At 37.8% G+C, this 26627-nt stretch overlaps 2 protein-coding genes across 3 annotated transcripts; one reads left to right on the top strand and one right to left on the bottom strand.

The window, feature by feature from the left end:
- On the top strand, positions 1-25463 carry LOC132196635 (uncharacterized). 2 transcript variants are annotated; one of them, XM_059619422.1, is made up of 3 exons: positions 1-263; positions 18990-19130; positions 23125-25463. In XM_059619422.1, the coding sequence occupies exons 1-3, from the start codon at positions 209-211 to the stop codon at positions 23640-23642; spliced, it is 714 nt and encodes a 237-aa protein (XP_059475405.1). In that variant the 5' UTR covers positions 1-208; the 3' UTR covers positions 23643-25463. The 2 variants fall into 2 exon arrangements, with proteins under 2 accessions (XP_059475405.1, XP_059475406.1); XM_059619423.1 differs by lacking the exon at positions 18990-19130.
- Positions 25463-26616, bottom strand: LOC132196636 (uncharacterized). Its single transcript, XM_059619424.1, has 4 exons — positions 26440-26616; positions 26125-26271; positions 25846-26001; positions 25463-25742 (listed from the first exon to the last, which is right to left on the bottom strand). The coding sequence occupies exons 1-4, from the start codon at positions 26488-26490 to the stop codon at positions 25599-25601; spliced, it is 498 nt and encodes a 165-aa protein (XP_059475407.1). The 5' UTR covers positions 26491-26616; the 3' UTR covers positions 25463-25598.
- Between the last annotated feature and the right edge of the window lie 11 nt (positions 26617-26627).

The raw sequence follows: 26627 nt of genomic DNA, 5'->3' as shown, positions 1-26627 counted from the left end.
TCCAAATAATATGTAGCGGCGCACGCCAGAGAGCGGGCGGTCACGTGACCCTCCACGACACTGGTGCAGGCAGGGAGGCTGCGAGGCTCCATCCCTTTATCACCCCCCATTCAGACGGTGCTCGGCTGGAAACGAGGTGCCACAAACAGGAAAAGTCAGTCTCCTTGCGCCGCACGCAGTGTGCTCGCTGCACCCTGGCCTGGTAACAATGGCACGCCAGCCGCTGCTCGACAAGAAGTTTCTTTTCTTCTGCCTTGTAGTCGGTAAGTCACATTATTATTTCCCCTCCGTCAAATTATGAAATTATTCTAACGTGCTGATGCAAAATTCGCGCGCTCAACTACGTCTCGCCAGGTGTTGCATCACCTCCGCATAGTCCGCATACGGAAAATTTGCATGGAAATAGTATTTTCGTCACAGACTTTTCCCAACTTGGCAGAGCCTTTTGTAAAATCCAAATTAATTTCTACCAAAGATGCTATTTGCTTTTAGTTTACCAACATTTTACTTATTGCCGAATCATAGAATTGTCAATTGACATTTCAGGTCATTAATCATACACAATTTTTTAAATTCAATGAATTTTTTGAGTTTTGAAATTATTCAAGAAGTTGCCTAAAATTAATAGGAAATTAATTCACTATATTCGTTGCATCTGGAAAATATAACGTTCTAAGATTTGAGTTCTAAAATATTTTTATTTATCAAGAAAAACAAATACTGCAATATTATCCCTGATGATACAATTCAGACCTTTTTTATCATTTAATTCAATCTAAAATAAATACTTCAATCTTTAGTAAAAGCTGAGTAAAAGTTAACTGTTTAGCTAACAAATGATATTTCATTTGGCTCTCAATTGTAAGTGTTGCAAAAATACGCCATTTAATAAACAAAATGTATAATAAAACGAGAGTTAAAATGCTCCTCCTTTTGATTCCTTAGAATTGGTATAATAGTATGAAGTTAAAAATTTTGTAAAATTGAAGCGTGGTTTTTTAAATAAACTAGTAGAATTTGTCAAAAAAAGACACTTTTTAGAGTAAATATTGTGGAGTGTCATCACTCAAGAATAGATGTCCTTCGTGAAGGGCGCAAGATGACAGAGCGGTCGGATACTGCCAGCATCACAATGAAGTCTAGCGGGCGGAACGCACATAAAATTTGTGTCATACCATAAGGAAATACGAGCAGCAGCATTATGATTGTAACGAAATGAAGAGGCTACGTGCGTCGTAAAAGAATAAAAAAAATGGCAATAAAAGCAGTAAGTACACATTCCGTTGGTCTCCAAAACTGGAACGTGCAGACCGACATGTTTTCTACCGCAGATTTTTCAAAAAGGAGTGAAATAAATAAAACACTCTTGCATTAATTAGAGCAGTGCGGATGAAAATCATAATTTTCTAATTAACTCTGATCCGGAGCCGTGAGTTATGAGCGAACTTTTGAAATGATGCACCCAAAGCGTAAATAATGAAAAAGCACTAGCGAGGAAAATTGAAATCACATTTTGTGCTAATGTCCTCCAGAGAATTCATTTTGCGAACTGCCACGCCGAAGTTTTGATTACCGATAATCTCTGAGAGCGGATTTTGTGGCCAACGAGGCAAGATATTAATCCGCGTTAATGGATAAGCGTTACTTGTTCCAGCTGAAAGTTTTATTGCCACAATCATTGCTAAAAGCTTTTGTAATTTATTAAGAATTTAATAAAAGAAAAAAATTGCAACAACATACATAACAGCAACCGATACATTAATTATATATTTTTGAAAAAATATGGATTTTCTCATTCATACTTTCTGATTTAAATCGTTCAGAAATCTGAAATGATTATTTCTTTTATTCCATTTGCCTAAATTTGCATTTCTATAGCTTGTTTATGCTATTGGTAGAAGTGATTTACCATGTATTTTATCTGGATACCATCTCGTTTTCAAAAAATGAAGCGCATCCACATTTTCCGAAAAATTGCATGACAAGAGGAGCAACAAAGCGGTCTTTAACCAATTTTTACTGCTTCTCCTTTCATTACTATTTATTAATATATCCATCAAACCAGCGGTTAAAGCACCCTTTGGCCCGTGTGCATGTATTATAATAGTTTCCTTTTGCTCATTCATAGATTATGTATGCTCTCGTTAAAAGTGTGCAATATGCATAATAAAAGTTTATTGCTTTGCACGCTCGAGTGAGCTCTTCTTCAGGAAGAAGCGCGGCATTAAAATTTTGCAATAAAGCGACGGGCAAATTTCCAGGTGCGTCTCTCCTTCTCTCTCATCTTGTCGCGGATGGAAATCTGATTAACGCGGCCCAAAACTTTGTCTTCGCGTTTTCATTAAGACAAAAAGCGTCAGAGGCGCGCGTTGTAAATTTGGCTGTTCATAATTTTGCCAGCATAATGAACACCCACCATCTGGCAGCCTCGGAGAGCCAAATGGGCGGTTCCGCGCCACCAAACACGCTGCTCGCAAATTGTAAATTGCGTTATTTATTTCACCATAACTCATCCCCCGGCCCGGACTCTCTCCGACGCGCAGGGTGCAATTTACTGGCGTACTGCGGATTTTCAAAAGAATCATGAAATAAAATCGCAACTAATTTTGAGTGAGTGTCGGTTTGCCGTAGCGTATATTTATGTGGCCACCGCCGTTTCCTTTTTGCTCTCTTCAAACTAATGCGAGGCGCATTTTTCATCTGCGAACCGGATGAACCCTCTTTTTATTATAGATTTCTCCCTTAACAGCGCGCTATCTCATGAAAAGAGATGTATCTGCAAATTTATGGTTCGTCGCTAGTGTTTTTTGGTTTTTCTCCAACGAATAAAAAACTAACTTTGGCAATATCCCGATATTTGCTCTCAGCGGAAATGCGTTACAAGGGTGGTGGTTGCTGCCGGCTGCGAAATTTTCCTGCTAGAGAGCGACTTTTATAATATCATCGCCGTGGTCAGCATATTGCTGTGGCACAAATGGCTTTGTGGCCACGCAGACTCGTGAAATCTATTCATTATGAAGAGACATGAATTATGATACAAAAGCATTTATACTTTTGCCATGTGTCGCTTCCCGACATAAATCAGTAGGTTCGCAAATCCTAGACGATCAAAATTTTCTATTAATAAAATGAGCACCGATCATGCAATTTATTTGTGGGAGAAAAGGTGACTTAATTATCAATTTAATCAGAATAAATTGGCATGAGCTGGCCAGATTTAAGCATAAAATAATTTATCAAAATTTCATCAAATAAGATTTTTTTATTTGCCGCTGCATCGTGGAAAATGTATATTTCAATTTCGGATGATGACAAAATTCATTTTTTGCATTGCTGAAATTTAATGCACATTTTCTTGTAGAATCAATTTCAAGTAAATTTAAACCGAATTTTTGTGGAACACACATTGAAATTTCAAAGTGCTGAATGGAATTTTGTAAATTAACACTGATGGTAAAAAAAAAATTAAATAAATTTGTGATTTGAAAATTAAAAAACCTCATTCGAACCGTTTAGTTTTTTCGTATCAAATTAAATTAAATAAAGGATATACTTTTTGAGATGAATTGAAACTGGCAATGAGTGCTTCCTGGATTCTATATGAGAGTTTAATTGTATGTTCTGAAATGAGTTTGCGGCGTCATTTTATGGGGTTAGCGTTTGTGCACGACAACAATCGCGGCCTGCGAAATTGGCGGCGGCGGATCGGAGGCACAAACGAGTTCATTAAGGGAAAGCTCCGCGATCGTTAATTAGAAGACTCAGCTCTACATCGCCGATTCGGGGGAATTGGAGCCGTTCGTCACCCCCTAGCGTTCGACGGCGCCACCCGAAAATAATTGGATTAGTGGTGGGACGGTGGCCTCGGAATGCAATGCAGACTAATTACTTGTTTGCCTTGAACGGATCAACATGCAGCCGAGGTGCGAATTCCGCCGCCAATAACGATCATTCCTGATCGCTGCCAATAATTGCGGCTGCATTTTCCGCGTGCCTCTTCAACAAAAATTATTATTTTTTTCTCCTAAATTGTCTTTATGGATCTCGTATTAAAGCCTTATTACCAGATTTATTAAAAAAAAATACATAACATGATAAATTATTGCTAATAATAATAAAAATTTGTTATAAAACTATATGGTGAACCCCAAATGGCCCGAAAAGAAATTGCCCGAACGTTTTTGCTCGGAAATTGCCCGAATCGGAAGTTACCCGAACGTCTGCAGAACGGAATCTGCCCGAATTCTCAAGAGCAATATGCCCGAATCTGCGCAGAAATTGCCCGAATCGGAAGTTACCCGAATTCGCAGCAGGTTGCATATAAGCACTCTTTATATCTTTATAGAATGTACAGATAGCAAATTTAATGTTTTTGCGTTTCATTATACAAACACACACACATACTCTCTCTCGCTCTCTATCTTCCTCTCTCTACTTTTTCGATCAGCATTTCTCATTTTTGAGGAGCGTTTGAAGGAGTGTGCCATGAACAGCACAATGTCTTTGAAAGGCATCTTCAACAAAGTGTCCCAGAGTGCTGAGTAAGTTAGTATATTTTTTGTTAATTCACTTATCATTATTAATCACGGTTAGTTCTCTATATTGTAGTTTTCGAGTCGTAGCGCCACTAGTTGGATTTGGCAATATAGTTAGCACTCTTGAGAAGGTTCGGCGCCGCACATTTTGCCTAACATTCCCGACACGCTCGTGGAATTAGAAGATTTGCTTAATTCTGCAGAGCGTGCCCGAATCGCCTCAACGGTCCGAGACCCAAACAACAAATTCTTCTTAGGAAGCTATAGTGATAATATTTTTAAAGCTTGTTTTTTCGGGGATCCCGAGCTGGTAAAAGAAATGGGAGGTCATAAGCAGGTACACATAGACGCTTCTTTCAAGTGTGTTCCCCAAAAGCCAGCTCACGCGCTCAGCAGATTGATTCAGACTCTGTTTAAATCCTAATCCCAACTGCTCATTTGCTACTAGTTCATTAAAGAACCATTTTTTGGTCACGCATTGAAAGGTCTAGTTTCAGTCTCATTTCGGGCTATTTCCGCAAAAAATTCGGTCATTTTCCTTCCCGCTGTCAAAGTCTTCGGGCAACTTCCTTCGGGGAAGTTCTTTCGGGCTATTTCCGGTTCGGGCAATTTCCGCGACATGCGTTCGGGCAATTTCTTTTCGGGCCATTTGAGGCGACCCAACTATATTTAAACGTTTAATATATCAAAAGAATATTTATATCAATTTCTGCTCCTTTGTTTTAAATTTTTTCTGTAAAATTAATTTAAAATACAAATGAAAAAATCTGAAGCTATTTCTTCGCTATTTATTTATAGTTGTTTTACTGCTGCTTGAATTTAATTCTCATATAATTTAAATTATGTACAAAAAAATAGCCATAAAATAGAGATAATTTAAAAGATATGAATAATGACAGAATTTACTAAATTTTATTTCCTAAAGTATCTGAATCTAAAATTTATCAAACAACACCCATTTTCAATCTAAATCAATGCAAATTTTTTACTTTTTTCCCGTTTTGGTTCAAATTTGTAGCAGAATTACAAAGTACGTTACGATGAGACTGGCAAGCGAGATGAGAAGCTCAAAAGAAAGCGTGAAGAAAGGTTCGCACTGCACTTTGAGGGTGTTTTCGCAGTCGGCCGCGATCATCGTCAAAGTATGGCCCACGCCACAACCCGCTGCCAAAACCGGAACACGGCGAACGGTGCTGACCAATTCCTGTCCCTGAGAAGAACGAAATCCATAAGTTTATGATGACGGACGAACCAATTTTCCGAATCGTTACTTCTTTTTTCAGTGCGTGTCCCGCATGGCAAAAAATGACCAACTCCGTCAGACAAATCAATACGTAATGCGAATGGATGGGCTGGTTCGTCACCCCTCTCTGCGTGTATATTGAAGCGTTATTCAAATGGCTGTGCGTTTAGAGTTCTGATTTCCAAAACCTTCAAGATGGTGTAGGCCGCCAAGCAAATTGTCGCCGAATTTAGAATTATTGTTGTTAAGATATAAGGAGTGAACGCTTTGTTGAATTTGCTCAAAAATCTGCTCACATGCAATACATAAAAATAACTTTATAAATATCACAACTAAAACAGGCAAAAATTTTGTATTGAATCAAAATTTCTTCTTTTTTCGCATCAAATTTTTTTAGAAATGAGCTCTTTCTGTGGAATAATTAAATGGAACAATCCAGAATTTTTCCAGTTTCCAACCCTTTTTATAAATGATAAATATTTACCTAGAAACTTCTTGTTGGCGTTTGATCCATTCGTTCAATGAGATTTTTGGTCCTTGGAAACCAAAATTTTTTTGGACAGCCAGGTTCAGATTTAATTTAAGCTCTTTGATTTGATTCCTCTGAATGGCGAGCAGGACGAAGAGAACTGCATTGTGCAAGAACTTTTTGCAAACCATAATGTATTGCAGCAAACCACCGAGAAACCTATACACGGCGTACTCCGAAAGAACCATTACAATATGTTGGTTGTAGAGCACGAAGGTCATCGTGTTGTTTTTGAAATCCACAAGAACGTACTTGGACTTACCACTGATTCGTAAGATGAGTAAGACAAAGAATAAAGTAAACGAAAGCGTGGCCATCACGATGGGCACGATAGCATGACGTAAAAGGACGTGCTTGGGTGACAATTCGGAAAACGCTATAAATCCCTTCACACTCAGACTCTCCCTTACAAGACTCCGAAGTGTGTGGTGTCTCATTTTGAGAAGAATGGCGGGAAGAAAATTCAAGGTTACGAATAAAAAATAAAAAGTGCTGCTTATATAATAATCCAAATAGTTCACATTATGTCTTTTGGAAAAAAGAAATATGGATTCGATTGCCTCCAAAAGAGATAAACCTGCGATAACTAAGATAGAACATTCAAAAACTTTACGAAGAATTTTAGGTGATTCCAAGCATGACAGGCCAAAAATCGAATTTAGCTTGAAAAGCCAATTGAATTTTTGTGAAAGTTCGTTCGTTCGCTGCGCCAACATCCTTGCTACTGATTGTGAGGTAAATTTTTTGAATTGCATGTTAATAGGGACGGAAAAATCAATCAATTGCATTTTTAACGACAAGGTGGTATTATCAGCTCTTTATATCCAATATCCATTAATTGATTGCCCCATAACATTGTAAATGGCAATACAAATAATGATTATAATCTATAAGCATCCATGAAAGTCATTTTTAAATTGTAATATTGATTTTGGAAATACGCATTTTTATTTTATAACGCGGACTGAAACTATGATGTAAAATAATAGTATTGAATTTTTCAAAATATGAAGTAAAAAAATCTTATTATATATGGTGGTCTCAGCATTTGCTTATTTAACATCAACAATTACTGTTAAAAGTTTTTGGACCAAATTGAATAAAACTTACAAAACAATAAAAATATATTTTTTTTTTAATTTGTCAGTCTTGAAACATTTCTGCCTCGACGTATTCACACGCCTGAATAATTTTGTATCGTGTTCTCGATGAAATTAGCAGTTTTGCGGCACAAAAAGCAAGTGCGGCCTCTGCGTATTGTCGTGCACTGTGTTTTACCCTGGGGGTGGGACGGTTGGTGACAGCTGGTGGGTGAAAATTTATGTTCTCCTGACACTGCAGGCCCATTTTCCAAATGAGGCCAAGGCAAAATTGATTCATTTTTGCTAGTTGTGGCATCAGGCCAAATAATTCCCATCAAGCTGCTCTGGATGCATAAAAATTCGCGTGTGTGCAATGTGTATCTGTGCTCTGCTCTCACAACAGTCGGCAAACAAGAAAACACGCACTCAGTTCCGCCGGGAAAACGGCGTCGCGCCCTGCACAAAGTGCTGGAAAAACTCGCTTTGCCTGGGGAAATAAAAACGCGCCGGTTGCAAACGTTGTTAAGTGCTATCAGCGCGCACACACGTAGCTTATATCATTCTGATCGCATTTCGTAATATCCCAGCAGCCAAGTCTGCTCCTCACTCTCGAAGACGAACGTCTGTTGACAACAAGAAAGTCGTTTTATCTGTGGCGGAAGAGGATGTGTTTATTTGAAGGGAAGGGGTTTGGATTGAAGGAGATCTTCAAAAAGCTTCAATACATAAACGGGAGCAAATATATTGGATTATTTATTTACATTTTACTATTTAAGCAAGGAAATTATTTGAAAGGATAAAAAAGTTCACATTTTCAACCATATGTAAAAAAAATTCTGAAAACAGAAAAGCTATCGCGTTTCAGTATTATTTCAATTATTTGCATATTAATATTAACATAAAAAGTATTTCTTGTTGTGGAACCTTTTGGAACTCGGGGGTTTTTTTTTTTTAATAAAATTCGGATTCAACGGTGGAGATGAGCAACTTTATTGTTTCTGCATAGTAAAGAAACTCCCTGCTGCTTTTCAGTATCATGCAGAAACAATAATGTTGTTCATCTTCACCGAGAAAGCTGGATTTTGTTTCATCAAAAAGTTTGTTCATTGAAATCGCGATATTGAAATGAACATTATCTTTACGTTGAATGGTTTGAATATTGATAAAAGGTACACTGAAGATTACCGTAAAAAGTGGGCTTTTCATTTTTAGGACGTTGAAGACTAAATTTGCTTGCCAGCGACATGAGTGTTTATTGACAGATGTCTTTGTTTGCTGCATACAACACTCAAGTCAGACAAAACATTCGACCCATTCAAGTTCTCGAGTGTTGCAGAGCGGCTTTGCTCTCTACTCTTTTTGCACCACCCAGATTCAATTTCTAAAGCGTTCTACACACTCATTCATGCATTTATCCAGCCATTCATCGTCCTCTCAGCAAAAAGCTGCATTTGATAACGTCGGCGTTTCTTTTCAAGCTCAGTTCTTTAAAATGCAATTTACAAATATTCGTAACTTCTTTCAGCTATTGGAAAAAATTAATAGAAAAGTACTGAAAATTTAAAGAAACATATATTAATGAAATTATTTCATCCAAATTAATCAAAAAAAACCTTCAACAAAGTTTAACTCTTATCAAAATTTGTACTGTCATTTTTGGTTATTTTATTAATACGGTCCACAAAATAACAGTAGGAATAGTAAATTATAAAATTATTTTTGACATTATAAATCAGATTCCCAAAATATTGGTTGTTTAAAAAAGGAATACTCTCAATTTGCTATGTTATTATTAAATTTGTTTCTATGCGCAAATTGCTTTTCCCCGAGTGGAGGCACAAAATAAGCATTAAAAGTCAACAGATTTGTAAGAGCAGGAGATTTTATACTCGTTTAAAAAAAGATACCCCTGCTGCTTTCAACAAAAGAATCGTTTTGTCAAGAGCTCCGACAATCTGCTTTAGTGACTTGAACTCACGAATCTCTTCCATCTCCACGTTTAAGTTACTCCAACGTGCCCTTTGTGCAAAACTAATTGCAGCGGCATTACCTTTTTCGTCACGTTCCAAAGACAACAGGCGTTCTTGACCAATCAATTTTCTCCGCCAACCGAATTAATTAGGCGATGACGGTGAAAATGACCCAATTTGCATCTGCCCATTCCAGGTTTGACGTCACTTTATTACGGTTGGCAATTTGCAAGTAAAACGCCTCTCGCAAAAAGACGACGGACCGATGGAAAAAATCGGAAACGCATCCCTTTCTCTGACTGGCGGTCGAATCAATACTCGCAGCGAACAAAGTTGAAGCTCTCTCGGCCGCGAGGCACTCTGCTCGGCTTGTTGGCTTTTTCGCAAACACCACCGGGCGCTTTTATGTCGTTTTACGGCAGCTAACAACTCCGCTCTTAATTACTCAATTATTGCTCGCAGCCGCCGATACCAAATGAAAAGAAATCCCGGCGGCGGTGCGAGATTTATGGTCGACCAAATGAGTGGGGCGAGTTTTTTCCGATTCGTTTCAATGAGGCTTTTTTATCACGGCCCGTCGGATTGAGCGAAATCCCAGGTAATCCTGTGAAATCCAAGCCGGTGCAAAAACCGTTAGATTTTCACCAGACGAACCTGCAACGTGCGGATGGCAGGCAGTGAATTTCCTTTCAGCTTATCCATTTGATTTCCAGCAAAAGAGAAAAAATGAGTTTGATTTTCTAAAAACGTCTGTATTTTACTTGCATTCAAACATATTAAATTGCAATTTTTTGAGTATCGGAATATTTTTTTTTTCGTGAAATGGTTATTGATTTCCTTTTAAAATATTTAAAATATCCTTATTTTAATTTAATTTATTTATATTAATTATACTACTATTTCATTTTTATTTGTAAAAATTTACAACAAATAAGATTAATTTTGTAATATATTTTTGTCAAAGCTCATATTGAAAATTTCTTTTTGCACTCTTCTAAGCGGATTCAAATGAGTAAAATTTTAATGCAATTATTTTAAAATGAAATTTTTGTTGTGATACCTTTTTAAGATGCTTAATAATTATTATTTATTATTCTTGTCAGTATGTGGCATTTAAAAATTAAAATCAAATAAGTTTTCAAACATCTTATAAGTTTTGAATTCAATTACGTTCTAAAAATTCAAATATAGTTGATGTGGAAATGAGGGTATCAGTATTTATCTTGCACTGCAAAAAAATGTAATTTGTAAGCTTTTTATTCCAAATTATACAAATTCGAAAGTAAAAAAAAACATTCCAAAACTTTAATGCTAAAAAGGAAAAAGGAAATCTCCTTGTTACAAGAAGAGCAAATTTTTATGAAAACGACACGTATTTCCTCAACGACGTGGGTTTACAACAGTCATTTTGGTAAACCAGGCGCGAGACACATCAGCGACAAGCACGCAATTAGGCCAACGAGCGTCACAAGCATTGCCAAAGTTGCGCTGGAAAAAGGCGCGGCTCAATAAGGCTAATTAAAATTCGCCGACCTCCCCTAATGAGAACATTTGCGAGAAGTGGCTTTCTGCATTATGAAGGAGGAACGTGTCTAGACCGAAGGGTTGGAATTCCGCGCGTCTCCATAACACCCTCTCGCGTCTTGCGGGCGAGTCCGCAGGAGGGAGAGAGAGAGAGAGAGTCTGCACGCACTCCCACTTTCGGATCGATCCGTGCCTGAATTGTTGGAACAGTTGCAACGACGTACCCAGTTCTCTAGATTTACAAACGTACCTTATCCGCGCGCCCATTCACCTTATCCAGTGCACAAGCCCAGAGGAGAGGCGGAAAATATTTTCCTTTTGCTCGCAGGAAACGCAAAGAAAACTGCTGAGAGAAGAAAAACAGCGATCGGCAGTGGGCGAAAAGTTGGTCCGCTTTTTCCGTGGGTGCTGCGCGAAACAAGATTCGTCTCCGGAATATCAATCACGGCAGCCGTGTTCAGGTCGAGCATGGCTGCAGCACACGAGTGCGTAAATTGTATGAAAGCGAATCCCCAGAAGCATCGGCCGCCGACTTTTATTCCATTTTTTGAAACGACTTGAGCGGCATGTGCGCGTCTCTGAAGAAATAAAACGGCTGCTTTCTTAGAAATTGGCCGCGATTCCAACATCCAACATTATACGTGACAAGAGTCAAGTCAAAGTAATAAAATGTGATTTACATAAATATTTAAGAGCAATATTCAAATTTTAATTTTTTATCTTCAGAAAAAAAGCAATACTGAGTTAATGCATTAAAAGACAACTAAAATTTAAATAATTGTTCAATCGCGTAATTAATGAACAATATGTTTAAATCTTTCATTATTTACAAAGTTAAAGAATTTACCTTTATTTTGCATTATTTCAGGACTTTCTCTAAACATAAAATAATTTTAAATTATAATCATGCAAATTTGCTAACAATTTATTTCAATGTCAAGTAAAACCTAAACATCTTGTCATTTCTGATGATTATTATTAAGAAGAACGTGACCCGCATTGACTATTATTATAAGAGAAAAGAGAAGAAATATTGCCTCTGGCGCATTTTCTTCTACAACTTGAAAGATCTGTTCAGCAAAAACAATGGAGATGCTTTGCATTGAAAGAAACGGCAGATCCTCAATTTCCTCTTTCAACCGCGGGAGGAGTGATTACTGCTGAAGGGGATGTTCTTTGCAATATTAAAAATATTGCGCTGATGCCGATGGCAACGCACAGAGTGGAAAGAATGGAGAAAGTTTTCTCCGCTTCAGCTTCAACTAATATAAAACTTGCAAAGGAAGTTTAGTATTTTGGAAGCGTCAATTCCTCTCTCGGTATCAAACTTTTATCTCGATGTGCAACCTAGCTTTTAACGATTATTGACTTCTCAACTCTCGTTTGCAGGCCCTTTTGTTGCGTAATTCGGTTACACAAAAGGCTCGCAATCGAGTCTAAAGAGCTCTACTTAGGTCGTCATCACAAAGAACAGACAAAAAGCAATAAGTGGTCCGAATGAGTATCTCAAAAAGAGTTTAATGTTGCTTTTTATTGAAACTGATAATGGACGAGGAGAGACTGTGCTTTGGGGACGAATTTAATGAAATTATTTGAACTTTTCAATTCAGAGTTTAATTTAACCTTTTTTTAAATTACATACAATTATTCGAATCTTTTATAAATATGCTTTTATATTAAATTATCCTAAATCAGAGTAAAATATTATAAATAATATTGAACCTCAATAACTGGCTACTGAAGTAAACTCATCATTCTCTTCAAACTTTTTTCATCCTTTTTTTAGGAACAATTTTTTCATGTAAAGAAAAGGATTTGCGTGGGAATTTTACGCCTTTAGAGATTCAATAGATCCGCAGCTATTTCCTGCACCATCAACCTGAAAAACGAACAAGCACACAAAAATAAAAATAAAAAGTTTGGGTTGACTCGCAGCATCTGCAGACCCAATGGCGTCAGCCAAAAGCAGATCTGTCTCGCAAAAAAGCGAACATCTCGGCTTGATATTCACAACTTCTCCAGCGAAAAGGAAACTTTTGCGCAGTATTCTGTCTCGCATGAAAAATTGATGAGCTACAGTTAGTTGTCAAGAAGCATTTACTCGCTGCAATTCCGCCGCCTCTATGAAAGATGCGGTGTATTGAAGGGACGGACGAGAGAGCGAAAACCGACCGCCTAAACACAGCAGCCAATAAATTCAGCGGGCGGAACTCACCTCATTGAACACACACATTTTCAGCCCTATCCAGGGCAGTGATGAATGACCCGAGTGACGGCCGCACCGATCCTTCATTTGTATTCTTCGCAACACCCCTGAAAAGCTGACGTGCCTCCATTGCTTGTCTCTATTTGCTTCCTTTGTTTAACTTGATTACGCCATTTTCACCCCTTTCTGGAGAGAGCTCCGTTTGTTATTTCCCCATTTATTTCTGCAAAACGGCCTTTTTTGCTTATTGCGTAATAGCTGTCGCTCCGTTCGAATAATTTCCGCCCATGACTGGATGTCGCAAGAAGAATGAATGCGTAGTCAGTTAATCTTATTAACGAGATTTAAGACTCATCAATAACAAGACGAAATTTATGGGCCAGAACTTGTGCCGTTAGGTGTAATTGAATGAGCGCTTTATGAATTGCCACGGCACACTTGCAGTGACGCTCACATTTTTCATACAAAAGTTTTCTTTCACCTTGGCAAATTTATCCTGTCCATCATCCAGATTTTTTGTTCTTGCTGCAAGAATTACTGATTTTGTGATTTATGAGCCCAATTGAAGGTATAAGAAATGGAGGTTCTTAATCAAAAATTTCATTTATTTATGTTATGTGTATTTATTTAACTTATCAATTTAATTCCATCTCTTATTTAAAAACAGGGTTTCTGAGCACAAAATTTTTCAGGTGCTCAAATTAATTTGCTCCTGCTCCTGCTCACTTCTAAAGTGCTCCCTAATTTCTGCTCCTGCTCCTGCTCACCTCAGTAGTGCTCACCTACATCTGCTCGCGAGCATGCTCCCTCTTGGGGTGCTCGCGAGCAGATGCTCGTGAGCATGCTCACTGAAGTAGTGCTCAATGCTGCTCCGAGCAATTTTTGCTCCTGCGATATGCTCCCAAGCAGTGTCATGCTCATGTTTGATATGAAAATTCGGCATGTAGGTTTTTAATTTATTCTGAAAGAAATTTATTATGCCGAAATAATTTAGCAAAATTCAAAGACATCAATTTGATACCAAATTAAGACCATATAAAAAATTTAATATAATTAAAATAATAAAATTGTTTCCATAAAATAATTTCATTATTATTTAAAAAGACGAATTGTTGCCAGGAGCACATAAATATGAAGCAGGAGATTGAGCTCTTTATAAATTATGTACAGCGGAAAAGACACAAGAGGACTGAAGGTTTGCCAGGAGCACATAAGGTGCAGCAGGTCGAACTCAGGGCTGAAAGGGGTGTAGGCGGAGCGTCAGAGCATAGGGATAATGCATTGCGATTCTAAAGCGTCCTCCACTGGTTTTTGTTGATCTCACAGTATACAGTATAGATTTAGTATGAAATTCTGTTATTGTAGTAAAATTTTTAAAGCAAATGTGAGCAGAAGGAGCATCTCGAGCATTTTTAGTTAATTTTGCTCCTGCTCCTGCTCACTTCTAAAATGTGCTCCCTAATTTCTGCTCCTGCTCCTGCTCACCTCAGGAGTGCTCCCCTATATCTGCTCGCGAGCATGCTCCCTTTTGGGGTGCTCGCAAGCATTTGCTCGCGAGCATGCTCACTAAAGGAGTGCTCAATGGTGCTCGCGAGCAAAATTTTGCTCAATCTTGCTCGCGAGCAGCTCATGCTCAGAAACCCTGTTTAAAAATTAATTAGCCATTATTGATAATATTGGCAGAGTTAAAAGCATTATAATAGTTTAATATATTTAATTTTTTATAAGACTTGTTACAGTATATTTTCTGGTAAATTTTATCACTTTTAATTGGGTCATGTGTTTTAAACTGAAATCGCACTAACAAAAGTAACAATTCAAGAATATAAAATAACTCTCAAAAAGTTTATTTCTTTTTTCTTTTTCTATACCATTTTGATAAGGAAAATAAAGTTTAATTAATTTTTATTTGATACAAAATTTAGTATAAATCTTTAATCTTTATACAATCAATTAAAATAGCAAGCAAATCCAAAAATTTAGGCTTTTTTAACACTTCCCTATATCTGCTCTATGGTGCATCCACCCACGCAGCTCGTTGCGACACACAAAGCGGGGCAGGTTTACCGCCGAGACCAAGCAAGGACGCATTTTTTTTCTTGTCGGGTCACACACATTCAAGAAGCAGAGAAGTGTGCCGGAGAAAATGGCCAGGCAGCTGCGAGTGGAGAGCTGCGTGTGTGTGCTCTGGTGCGCGGGCAAAATGTAAAGCAATTTTCTTTTTTCATAGCACGCCGTCGTCGCTGCTCCACGATCATTCATTATTCAGGGCGCGCATTATCTGTTGGCTGTGTGGCCTTTTGAAATGACAGTCTGATGAGTCTTGGCAGGGCCCTCTGCGCGCCAAGGCCTGGCAGCCATGTTTTGCATCTGCGAACTTGTCGCCTGCTTTATTTATTATGTGGGAAACTTTACTAAATACAAGTGCGGAATGATGTGTCTCTCTATTTCGCTCAGCTGGCCTGAACTTTTCAATGGTTAGCAACGCAGCCACCACGCCCGGTTCGTTTAATTTTGGTAAAAGCTTAGCACTTAAAACAGAGCTGTGATTACTGACATGAATTAAAGTGTTTAGCCAGATAAACAATTCTGATGGAGATAATGATAGCGTTGAACCTTATGCGCAATGGTATACAAAAACTTTGTTTCATTGTATAAAAGTTAATCATAAAGATTGTCATTTAAAAATTGTCATAAAATCAAGAAAGAAAAAATCAACAAGGAAATTAAAGATCTAAAGAGAAAAATCTAATTGAATTTTTATTTAAAATATTTATTAATTTCTACCATAGTTTCACAGCAGGTGTGTTAATCTTTCAAATTAATTCTATATAACTTTTGTTTCTTAATATCTTGAACTTGATGATTATCCGAATCCATTCCTCATGTCATGAGCTTAGCAATTTTACTTAGTTAGTGTGATTGATAAATAATGATTCTTCTGTAAAATCATTGTTTTGCCGTTCCTTTTGTTGAGATTAAATCTATTCTGCACTGATTTTCCCATGCTAAAATGAGGAAATTCAAATTATACTTTTTATTTCATTCAGAGAGGGTCCGTGCCAGAGAAGGTCCCGGCGTGACTGAAAACAAAACGAACCCGAGTTTTACGTCATTTCTACGAAACAAAGGGAGTGCTTATTGAGATGTAGCGCAGCGCAATGTCAATGCCCGGATTGCAACACAAGCGAGTGGAGAGAAATGGGAGGAGAGAGAGCGAGGTAGACACTTGGTATAATGGCCAATTCAGGTGAGGCAAAACCATACGGAAAACAGAAACACACAAATATAGAGTGGCGCGCGTCGGATATGTATAGAGACGCGATTGAGGCGTCTATTATTATTTATTCAATGCAGAATAAATTAGCTCGGCAGCAGCCAGTGCAGAATTTCCATTTACATTGCAAATTGTGTGGTGAAATGTTCAAAATGAAAAGAGAGGTTTGGTTTGTATGAAGCTGGAGGAGGTGGAGGGAGGCGGGAAAGGGAGCGAGAGAGAGCTGATGAAAATTGCCTCCGTTTCATATCCCTTTCGCTGTGTTCGAAAACGCTGGCGGGCCCTTCTCCTTTCTCTTCTTTCTTTATTCTTTTTTGTACTCGTTTCACTGAAAATTATCTTTCCCTCCTTCTCGGAGCTCGAAACTCATGCAAATCCGCGAGACTATATAATGTGTCACCTTGGTGTCAAAAAGTGATGGCAAATCGAATCTTGAGCCGCCTCGTCGCCGCCTGATTTCCTTCAACGCTAATTTCGTTTTCCATAGATTTGAGAAGAGAATTGAGGCAAACACTTTCCCAGTGCGGTGTTACAAACCGATGGCGAGAAGAACGGGTATTTGCATGCAGAACTTGGCGCTTGTTTGTTTTTAAAGAGTCCGTGTTGCTTGACTGCTGCTGTCTAATTTCGCTCCCGCAGCATTGCTCTCACCGCGATAAATCATCCGACGCGCGCGCGCGAGAAAGCTTGTTCCTCTGCGGTGATTACTAATTGCCAACTTCTAACGATTGTAAACCATGCCTTGTTTATTTTTGTTGTGCTCTCCGCGTTTGTGTTAAAACTTTCCGACGAGGCGCCATGCAAATGAGTCGGAAAAGGTCGCAGGCGTAACGCGTTTTCCGTGTAGGCCTGAGGCGATTTCACTTCAGCAGATGTTATTTGGTCTTCAGGGAAACAAAAATACAAACAAATTTCAAATAATGTGAGACTGGAAATAAGCTGCCTCAAGAATAATTCAAAGTTGTAGAGATTTATTTTAAATATTCAAAATCTTTTCAATCCATTTTAATATTAATGAAGCGTTTGTTTTTACTTGTGAATTGTTATTCAAAATTGAAACAGAATAATTTGCAGGTCGTTACTTTCAATCAGTATGCGAAATTTTGAAAAGCGCCGTTTACGCCTTAATCACCTAAGTGGCACACACACACATTGCGTCTCACTTGAGTGTTATCGTCGTCTCTCCATCTGCATGAATCTAAATTTCAATTAAGCCCGTTGAACGCTTCCCAAGTGGCATCGAGCGCTGCTCGGAAGCAGCGAGAGAGGACGAAAATTAATGCTTAGGCGCATAACTCACCCGGGGCGTGCATAATTCAGACGGATGATAAAGTCAGACAGGTAATGGAGTTGTAGCGAGAGCGCCTGCACGTTGAAACATCATGCAACCTGCTGAACAGACGCGTCGTGCAGGTTGCATATCTGATGATCACGCGAATTCGCCAATGCAAAACGACCCTAATGTTCCCCCGGGACGGCGGCGGCCTTTATTGTTCTCGCAGGGCGCCGTAAAAAGAGAACGCACGCTGGCTTTCGTCGTTTCCGCGCTGTTTTTCATTTCGCCCTCGCTCTGTTCCACATAAAAGAAAGAGAGAGGCACCCTGAAAACCAATTTGGCTGGCAGAAATATGTGCTCACTTTTTTATATAATATTTTTCTCTCTCAGCTGCTACTCTTTTGATATAGTGAAAACTGCGAACGGATACACTCTTGAAGGAGGGCAAACGCACGGGATTTCTCTTTCTCAGTCCCGTTACGCTTTCTTGCTTCCTTTTTTCGCAAATTTGATTCCACACAAAGCAATGAAGACATTCTCATTAAACGAAAAAGCTATAACAAATTTCAAATTCCTCTTTAGGATAATTTATTTGCAAGTCTCTGCATGTCTCTAGTGCGCGATGTCTTTTGTCGAGCAGCAAAGTTTCTTGTAGGTCTCTCTTTTATGTTTGTACTTTCCTTTCCTTGCAACAAATTATTTCAATTTGAAATTCCTCTTTCTATGAAAGAACTCATTTTTAATTTTTTTTTTTTTTTTTTTTACTTTATTCATTTCAAATTTTTATTTTATGAGTAACGTTTGTATTTTTATTTTACATTTAGCATGAAAACATCATTTCATTAGATTGAAAATAAAAATAAAATAACGATAGTTTTTCAAACTCTATTTAAGTCTCAAATTTATTTTTAAGACCTTCAGCAAAAGGAGGATTGAACGGGATATATAGCTGCTGTCGATCATATCAATTCTGGATGTTTTCCAACGGATGGGAAGCAGAATAGTTTTTCTAGCATCATCCATTCCGGTTGGTATAAACCAATTTTTTTTCTTCCGCTTGCGGCAAACCGAAAACCAGCTATTTACATCGATCCGTTTTATTTTATATATATATAAAAAGTTGGAAAAGTCATTTTCTTCCTGCTGAGCAATTAATTGTTTGAAACAAAAGGCTCTCGGGCGGAAAAGGTTGCCCCAGCAGCGAGTGCGACAAAACAGCAAGCGGCGCCTCAGCTGGCTCGTCGCCAGCTGAAAAATGTATTTTAACGGCGGCATCATGATCGCCAGCCGCGACTCCACATATACCTCTCGCGTGTAATCACATCTTATTAACCCTTTCTTTTGCAGGCATCTTCTCGACCATTGTTATTCAAGGGGCGGAAGCCAAGGGCGGAGGAGGGGTCGGAGGCATCGCCGGCACCACCAGCGACGCGTCTGACCCTTACGGGCGCAAAGGCAGCGCTATCAGCTCGGCAAAGTCCACTTACAGTAAATCATTCCAATGCGACCTTTCTTTTTTCCCATTGCTTATATTGCTTGTGAGGGCGGCACGACAGAATAGAATTCCTCTCGTTGTGAAGACGAAAACAGGCGCCGCAAATAATGCGGCGGAACAATTGACCAAGCGGCTCATATATTTTCCATTGTGTGCCTGGCAAGTTTTTCCTTATCGCAGATGTGTAGAGCGATAACAAAAATGTGCTCATTGTGTCGCTCGATCCACTTATTTATTGGCCCTGCGTGAATGGAGATACACAAAGGAAAGCTCTTTTCCAACTAGAAATGTTTTTTGGCAAATAATCGTAAAAAAATCTTTCAAATCGACATATAAACCTTCTTTGAAGAAGCAATGACAAGAAAATTTGATTGTTTAGCATTTCTTTCTTTAAACCATCTCCAGAAAATCAAAATTGCTGTTTAGTATTTCGCATAATTTACAATCTGCAAAAGAATTCAAATTTCATGTTCGATTTCTCATTTTTTTTTTTTTAAGTTTACTTCAATGCAAACAAAGGCAAACATAAGTCAGAGGTAAGAATAATAATGGGGAAAAATCCTAATATTTATATGATCAGTCAATTTTCAGCTAAAAAAGGAAAATTTTCTCAATCCTTAAATATAAATAATTAATTTTATTATCAATTATTGGAAGAAAGAAAATTTAACCCTAAAGAAATTTGATAGCTTCAACTCAGCAATGAACTATTTAAATCTGAAAATCAATACACATTTGAGTGGAAAATGCAACTGCTATTCCAATAGTTTTATCATGATTTTACATTCCACGTAAATACTGGTAGCAACTTGCCATCCCTCTTTACAAGCTTTTTTCTCTTGATCAGACGCTTAATTTCTTATTTTTTTTTTCTTCAAAGGGGCTGGTTTGACTCGCCTCAAATTAATTAAATTTCCTCGTCACAGGCGAATCCATTAAGCTGCCTGCTCGTTTGAACCTCCTCTTAAATTAAAGGGATCGCGGTAATTGGTAGTGAAACGAAGCCGTTGTGCCGTCTCCTTTTTGTCGCTCATCCTCCTCTGCCTGCTCGCCTTTTTCCGCCTCCACTCTCAATGCCTTACGTCATTACGCTCTCCGATATTGCTCCAAATTTAATAAGCACTTTGTGATGCCGCTTTTTGCACAACAACCGCGTTGCCGCACCAGCGACTTCGTTGTCTCTGCCGCCGTTACACAGAAATCGTTAAATCCGCGAGTCGCTCTCGCTCGCGTTTCCATCCCTCTCGATTCTGCATTCGCTGTGCTGTGCGCCATGCTAAATGCCAAGCTAATGATCCTATTAAACGCGCGTTTATCTCAAAGCGAAGCCTCTCTCGCGGGTAGGAAAATTGCGTTTTTATTCCGAGCGGCTTATTTTCTTCGGCAGCGCGGCGTTGATGAATGCAATTATTATTCTCGAAAAAACTAATCCCTTTCTCACTTGAGAAGATTTAATTAAAGAAAGAGTAGAGCCAAATTGCAAGGACTTTTCTTCATTATGAACTGAAGCACGTGCAAATTTTTTTAGATTTCAAAAAGAAATTGATAAAAAGTTTTATAAACAATTATGTAATTTGTGAATTAATTCGTATAAATCGAAAATTAGCACATTTCTGAACTTAGACCCTTCAAATGAGGTTTTCCAGTTCATCAAATTAATTTTCTACAAAATTTAACGCTAAAATGTATTTTCAAGTTGAATTGGAACAATTGCAGAAATGCAGAACAGCTTTATTCGTCTCTGCAGCGCAATTAACTCGAGCGAGCTAATTTCCAAGCGAAATGCAAAGACAAATATAGCAAGGCATGTGTGCGGAGCGAAAGCAGAGTCTAGAGATAACACACGGAAAGTGCAATTCCCTCAGGTGGATTTTGCTGATGGTTTTCTCCCGTCGAGCCGGCAAACTAAACTCAAAGGCTTCTCTCACTCTCTCTTGCCACCGCCGCCGTTCGTGCCTTTGTCTCATCTATGTTTTAGCACTCGCTCTTTGTGAAAAAACTGTCGCGCTGTATTATTTACATTTCCAGACATCTTGTTTGCTGCTCAAAGTGTAAAGTGAAATAAATTATTTATTATGTGTTTATTCAGTATACAGAAGCGCCGTGCAAAATATTTTTAAATGGTTGAATCAATTGATGTGATGATAAAAATTATTTACTTTCCTAAAATAAAAAAGGAAAAAAGTGACAAAGTTTGCACCAAAACATTTCGAAAATACTGATTTTAAATTCTAATGAAGATCCTAAAGAAAGTAAACTAGAAAACAAATTTAATTTTGTGATTGATTTAGTTTTTCCGTTCGAAAATTGAATTGAATGTGATTCAAATAATGTCTAAATCAGTCTTAATTAAATTCTCTTTATTTGCCTCCTCTTCATCCCGTTGTAACGATTATTACAGGACCATTCTCCATACCATGTGTTATTTTTATTATTAATCAATTAATTAATAATAAATAATGGATTATTAACATCAACAAACATGATGCATTCATAAGTTTAATGTGAATTATAATTTTTATTTCCCTATTTTAGTCAGATAATTTTTTATACTAACAAAATGAATAAGACAAGTTAGAATGCAAATTTTCAATTCATATCAATGTAAATAAATTTGACAAATAGGGTTTTTAAATTTTTGGAAAATAGAAAAAAAAATTAATAAAAGCTGGTTACTTGAATTTTCATAGCATAATTATAATCATAACATATTATTATGTTTTCAGGGGAACGCTTGTAGCAAAATTCAAACTATCTCTCTCCCTCTCGACGGGGGAAAAGCTTTTTGGGCTGTTTGTTTTCTTTGTTAGCTTTAGCGCCACAACAGGGGAATCAGTCCACGCTCTACTGTGCAATCGCGGCCGTTCGAAATAATTTATCTCCACCACGGCATGCCGCAGGCCTAAAATCTTTTTATCCGCAAAACGAAATGCCAAAGGTGAGAGAGTCGGCAAGCAACCAGTTAAAATATAATACAAGGCGCGATAATGAATGAGAGTAGTTTTGTTTTCTGAAAATTGGAGAACACAAAATACTGTTGTTGGAAAATGGGTTGCCAGATGGGTTCATCAAGGCAGATTTCGATATGCACGCACATTTTCCATATCTGTCCATCACAGCGCGCAGTACGTGTGTACGACCGCAGTCGAGCCACCAGATGTATGTGGAAAACGTTTTTGGCTATCAGCGGAGCGCACATAAATTGAAGCCGGTCCGTGCGTAACACGCTGCTGGTAGCATCGGCCCTTTGAAAACTACATACCCACCCACTCTTTTGACTCTTTTCAACTCTGCTCACTTTTTATCTCTCCCTCTCGCCTGCCGAGTGTTCGCCGTCCCACAAATATTGATTAGGAATTTAATTAAAATGCTGTCTGGCGGGGGTGACTTCGCAATAAGGCTTAGCTCAAACGTATTCTTCTCGCGCTGGACAAAAAAGCGCCGCCAATTGTACGGTTTAATTAGAGAGCAGCAAAAGTGGGACGCGTCACGCGGATTGCTCAAAATTTGCATGGCGGTTTCCAGTCTGTTAAGAGAAACGCCGCACTTTTCCCTCCGACTTTATACGCGTCTGAATTTCCCAGCGGCCCTTTTCCGAGCTGCGAAAGGAGCAATTTAGTTTGGTGGGCAAAATGCCTTTTTGTTGCCACCGAGCCAAATTTTAAAGAGGTCAAGCGCAGGCACTTGTGCTTACTTTGAATCAGAGGAAAAAGTGTGTTTTCCCAAGTCTTTTTTACTTGAACGTTTTGCAAGCTGTTAATTAATTCGGTTCACTCAAGACTAATGGCGGGGCAAGAAGATTGATGTGCTCAAATAAATTCAATATTTTGCAAGCAAAAAAATATAAATAAAAATTTAAAATTTTTATTAAATTAATTTCAAGGAATTTACTGGGAAAGTAGAAACAAAGTTCTCCCTATTTCTTGATCTGTTTCGGTTTGGGCACAAAAATGAATTTTAGCTAATTACAATTATGATTTCTTGCAGAATATCGCGCAGGAGGGTACCATGGCGGCGGCACCTACGGACGCGGGGTGGTCGACGAGAACCTGCCGTGGTGGAAGCTGCTGCTGATCATAATGGCCGTGTGCTTGATGGTCTTCTGCATTTTGCTGCTGTGCTACTGCATCCGAGCCTCGCAGGAGCCGGACGAGCGGCAGGCAAAGGTCACCGAGTACCTAAAGCACCAGGAGGAGCAGCTCAAGGGCGGCTTCCCCATCATCCCTCAGCCCATCCTTTACCCGAGCAGCAACGGCCAGCCCGGGGTGGCCCCGAAGTCGCCAGCTCGCGTGCCCGAGACCACCTTCTTCCCGCCGGCGATGGAGTCCCTGAGCACCACGTCCACCCTGCTGCCGCCTGAGGCGCCCACCCCGTCCTCCTCAACCTCCGAGACGCCGGCGCCAATCGGCTTCTACATCCCGCCGGAGATCCAGCAGGTGTACACGTCAGAAGAAGTGCAGCAGGCTGCAAGTGTCATCCAAGAGCAACCCCTTGAGAAATACTAACTGTTTGGTGAAAAAATCACACGCGCGCGCACTATGAAAAATTGGGATGAATTTTTTAAGCTGTGACCCCTAAAATGTGATTTTTTTCATAAGAAATTGATATAAATTGATTAAATTATTGACCCAAAATAAAAAAGATTGTAATTTTTTTAATTTTTATATTCATAATTTCATAAAAATTGACATAATTTTGGCAGTAGCAGGTAGGGCACAGAACTGCTATTGTTGGAAATTATGGAAAGGAATTTTTCAATCTTGCCGTTTAATCCAACTGAAATTTGCTCTATAACATTGGCCTACTCAATAATCCTCGATAAAATAATTTTAAACCCAAACTTGTGACTTTCACTATCAAAAATTTCACCATAGAGTTTGATCATTTTCGCAATTTAATTGTGGATAGGGAATAAATATAAATTTTAACTTTTAATGTTTTCCTAATTTAAATTTTCAATCCCTCAATTAATATTTCTGTTGTAAAGGAAGTTAAAATTAATTATTAGTAATTAACTTAAAACAATGCAATTAGTGAAATTATTATAGAGGCCACAGCATTCCCCATCTTAGTCTTTAAAAGTGCGGCAGTTGTATCCCGACTTATCCATTGGAAAAAGGGGTGCCTTTGATACACAAACAAGGACTGCTTAAGTCATTATGTACCTAACAAAGAAGATTTATCGACGTCAACTGACAACTTTCGAACTTGCTATTTGGTTACTCGGGACTAAACCGTTCAACGTCTCGAGAGTTATGTAGTTCACAAGAATGTGATTGATCATTTTGGGAATATTTTTATATATATACGGACTTGCTTTCCGCAAATATATAAGTTCTTGTGGACCTGTCGAATGAGCACAGGCACCACATGCTAGGATATCATTCTCCATCATTTCCACTTTTGTCAGCACAGGAATTAAAAGGCGCCACTGACATTTTCTGATATTTTTGCTTCCTTTGAGATGTTTTATGTCATGTGAATATAATTATAGATGAATAGCATCATATTCCGAAAGTCGGCTTAACAAGATGAACACTAAAAAAAATGCCTACAGAAAACATAAAAAATATGTACAATCAAATGAATTGCTTAAATGAAAATAACTAACATCAAGTACCATGGCACCAATTTAGCTGTTTCAGAAAAACTTTTAACATCCAATTATCTTTTACCATCACTTTCACTACAGCGCAGTTTCATTAGTGCCAAAACTAAATAATTACAAAATGTTAATAAATCAAATATTTAAATTTGTTGAAATTGAACAAAAAAAAAAATTAAGTGCAACTAATTGGCTGCTCAAAGTTGCAGATATTTTCATTCAAAACTAAATATGTATTGCTAAAAAGAGGCTCAACGGATGAGCTTATGATAGATAAAAAGCTGTTGATTCTTTACTGTATACATTAATCTAAAAAATATATATTATATTATGACATAGGAGAATAATAATTTAGATGGCAAACCGTATATATTATAATTATCAAGCATGACACTAATTTATTATTGCTATGGGATAAAATTAGCCGTGTGTATTAATGGAAGTCAAAAAGTAGTTATATAGATGTTGTCAAGCCACGTTTAACAAAATACCCTGATAGAGATAGAGACATCTTGCCACAGTTCATGTTCCTTCCCTGTCAAATGCACATGTTAATCCACCACTGGGAATGTAAGAATATAATACATTAATCAATTTCCCATCATTATAAAGCGATGTTTTTACAAAAAATATACCAATACGTCAAGGAACCTCGTTATTTGATTTAATTTCTTATTACAATGGTCTGCTGTGAGAAGCAACAAATAAAAGCAATTGTGATTAAGAAAAAAATGCATTTTAATTTAAAGTTTTTTCTACAATAATTATACTCTCTTTAGATAAATTTACAAAATAATGAGATTAATGATAGGATAAAGCATTAAGCTTTACTGACCAAATGTATATATTAATTCAATTACTTGTTTTCCAATGACTGAATAAAAATATCAATTTCTTTCTTGTTCATTTCCACTAAATGGGAAACTCCTCCTGGAAGGTAAAAACTAAAATTCGCTAGAGGTTCTTCCTTTGATGAGAGACTGCTGCTACCAAGAACCCACTTAAAAATTATGAAACTAATTAATTTACTTTTACGGCGGCAAAGATAAATAAGTTATTTTGTTTTGAAAATTATTTCAATATGCTTGAATTATATTTCCTACCTTGACATCCCAGTTGTAGTCTTGTAAATTTGGACTTCCTTTGTTCAATATAAGTTTCACTCTTATCGCTTTTACTTCACCAGGTCGTTTTTCTAAGCAATTATGCAGAAGCTCTACATATTTCAAGTCTGCTTTATTCCATTCAGATGTGGGAACCTGGAAAATTTGAATTTTTTATTTTTAATAAATTGTTTCAAAATTATATGACAAAAAAATGTTTCACATATTTTAACAAACATGAGATTTTAATATTTAAGAAAATTCTAACCCTCAACTTACCTGTTGTGGTCCAAGATTGAGTTTCAGAATAGTTTCGATCGCAGATTTAATCGCTTTGGAGACAATAAGTGTTTCGTCTGCTGTCAAGGAACATTCAGTAAAATTTTCAGCTCTTCCGCACAAACTGTCAATGCAGGATTCCACAATCTGCAAGGAACGAACAAATTCTATAATTTACATTCTACATAATAAATGTTACTTATAAAAAATAATTGTGTGTTATTCTTGTGATTTGATGCATGAAATGAAATGTAATTAATAAATTAGACACAGAACTCACCTAAGTATAAAATTAAAATGCAAATTTCTACTTACAGTTATGAAGAGGTCCGAGTCAACCTTGGTTATGACGTTTGCAAAATCCATGGTGTTGTGTACCACATAAATTTAAGATTAATTAAGTCTTTACTGTCTTTAGTCAAGGAGCAGAAAGAAAACCCTTGCTCACCCTTGCATGACAGCCGGTGTGTGTTGATTGTTGACGTTCCCAAAGTCAGGTGACC

The sequence above is a fragment of the Neocloeon triangulifer genome, unplaced genomic scaffold, assembly GCF_031216515.1.
Source record: "Neocloeon triangulifer isolate White Clay Creek 2 clone unplaced genomic scaffold, ASM3121651v1 ptg000012l, whole genome shotgun sequence".
NCBI classification, from domain to species: Eukaryota; Metazoa; Arthropoda; class Insecta; order Ephemeroptera; family Baetidae; genus Neocloeon; species Neocloeon triangulifer.
The sequence above is the reverse complement of the archived record's forward strand: the minus strand, read 5'-3'. Positions and strand labels throughout refer to the sequence as shown.

Coding starts and splice junctions, on each gene's coding strand:
- LOC132196635 (XM_059619422.1), top strand. CDS start 209: ATGGCACGCCAGCCGCTGCTCGACAAGAAGTTTCTTTTCTTCTGCCTT. Junction 264..18,989: donor TTTCTTCTGCCTTGTAGTCG/GTAAGTCACATT, acceptor TTTCTTTTGCAG/GCATCTTCTCGACCATTGTT. Junction 19,131..23,124: donor CTCGGCAAAGTCCACTTACA/GTAAATCATTCC, acceptor GATTTCTTGCAG/AATATCGCGCAGGAGGGTAC.
- LOC132196636 (XM_059619424.1), bottom strand. CDS start 26,490: ATGGATTTTGCAAACGTCATAACCAAGGTTGACTCGGACCTCTTCATA. Junction 26,272..26,439: donor ACTCGGACCTCTTCATAACT/GTAAGTAGAAAT, acceptor CGTTCCTTGCAG/ATTGTGGAATCCTGCATTGA. Junction 26,002..26,124: donor TCAATCTTGGACCACAACAG/GTAAGTTGAGGG, acceptor CAAATTTTCCAG/GTTCCCACATCTGAATGGAA.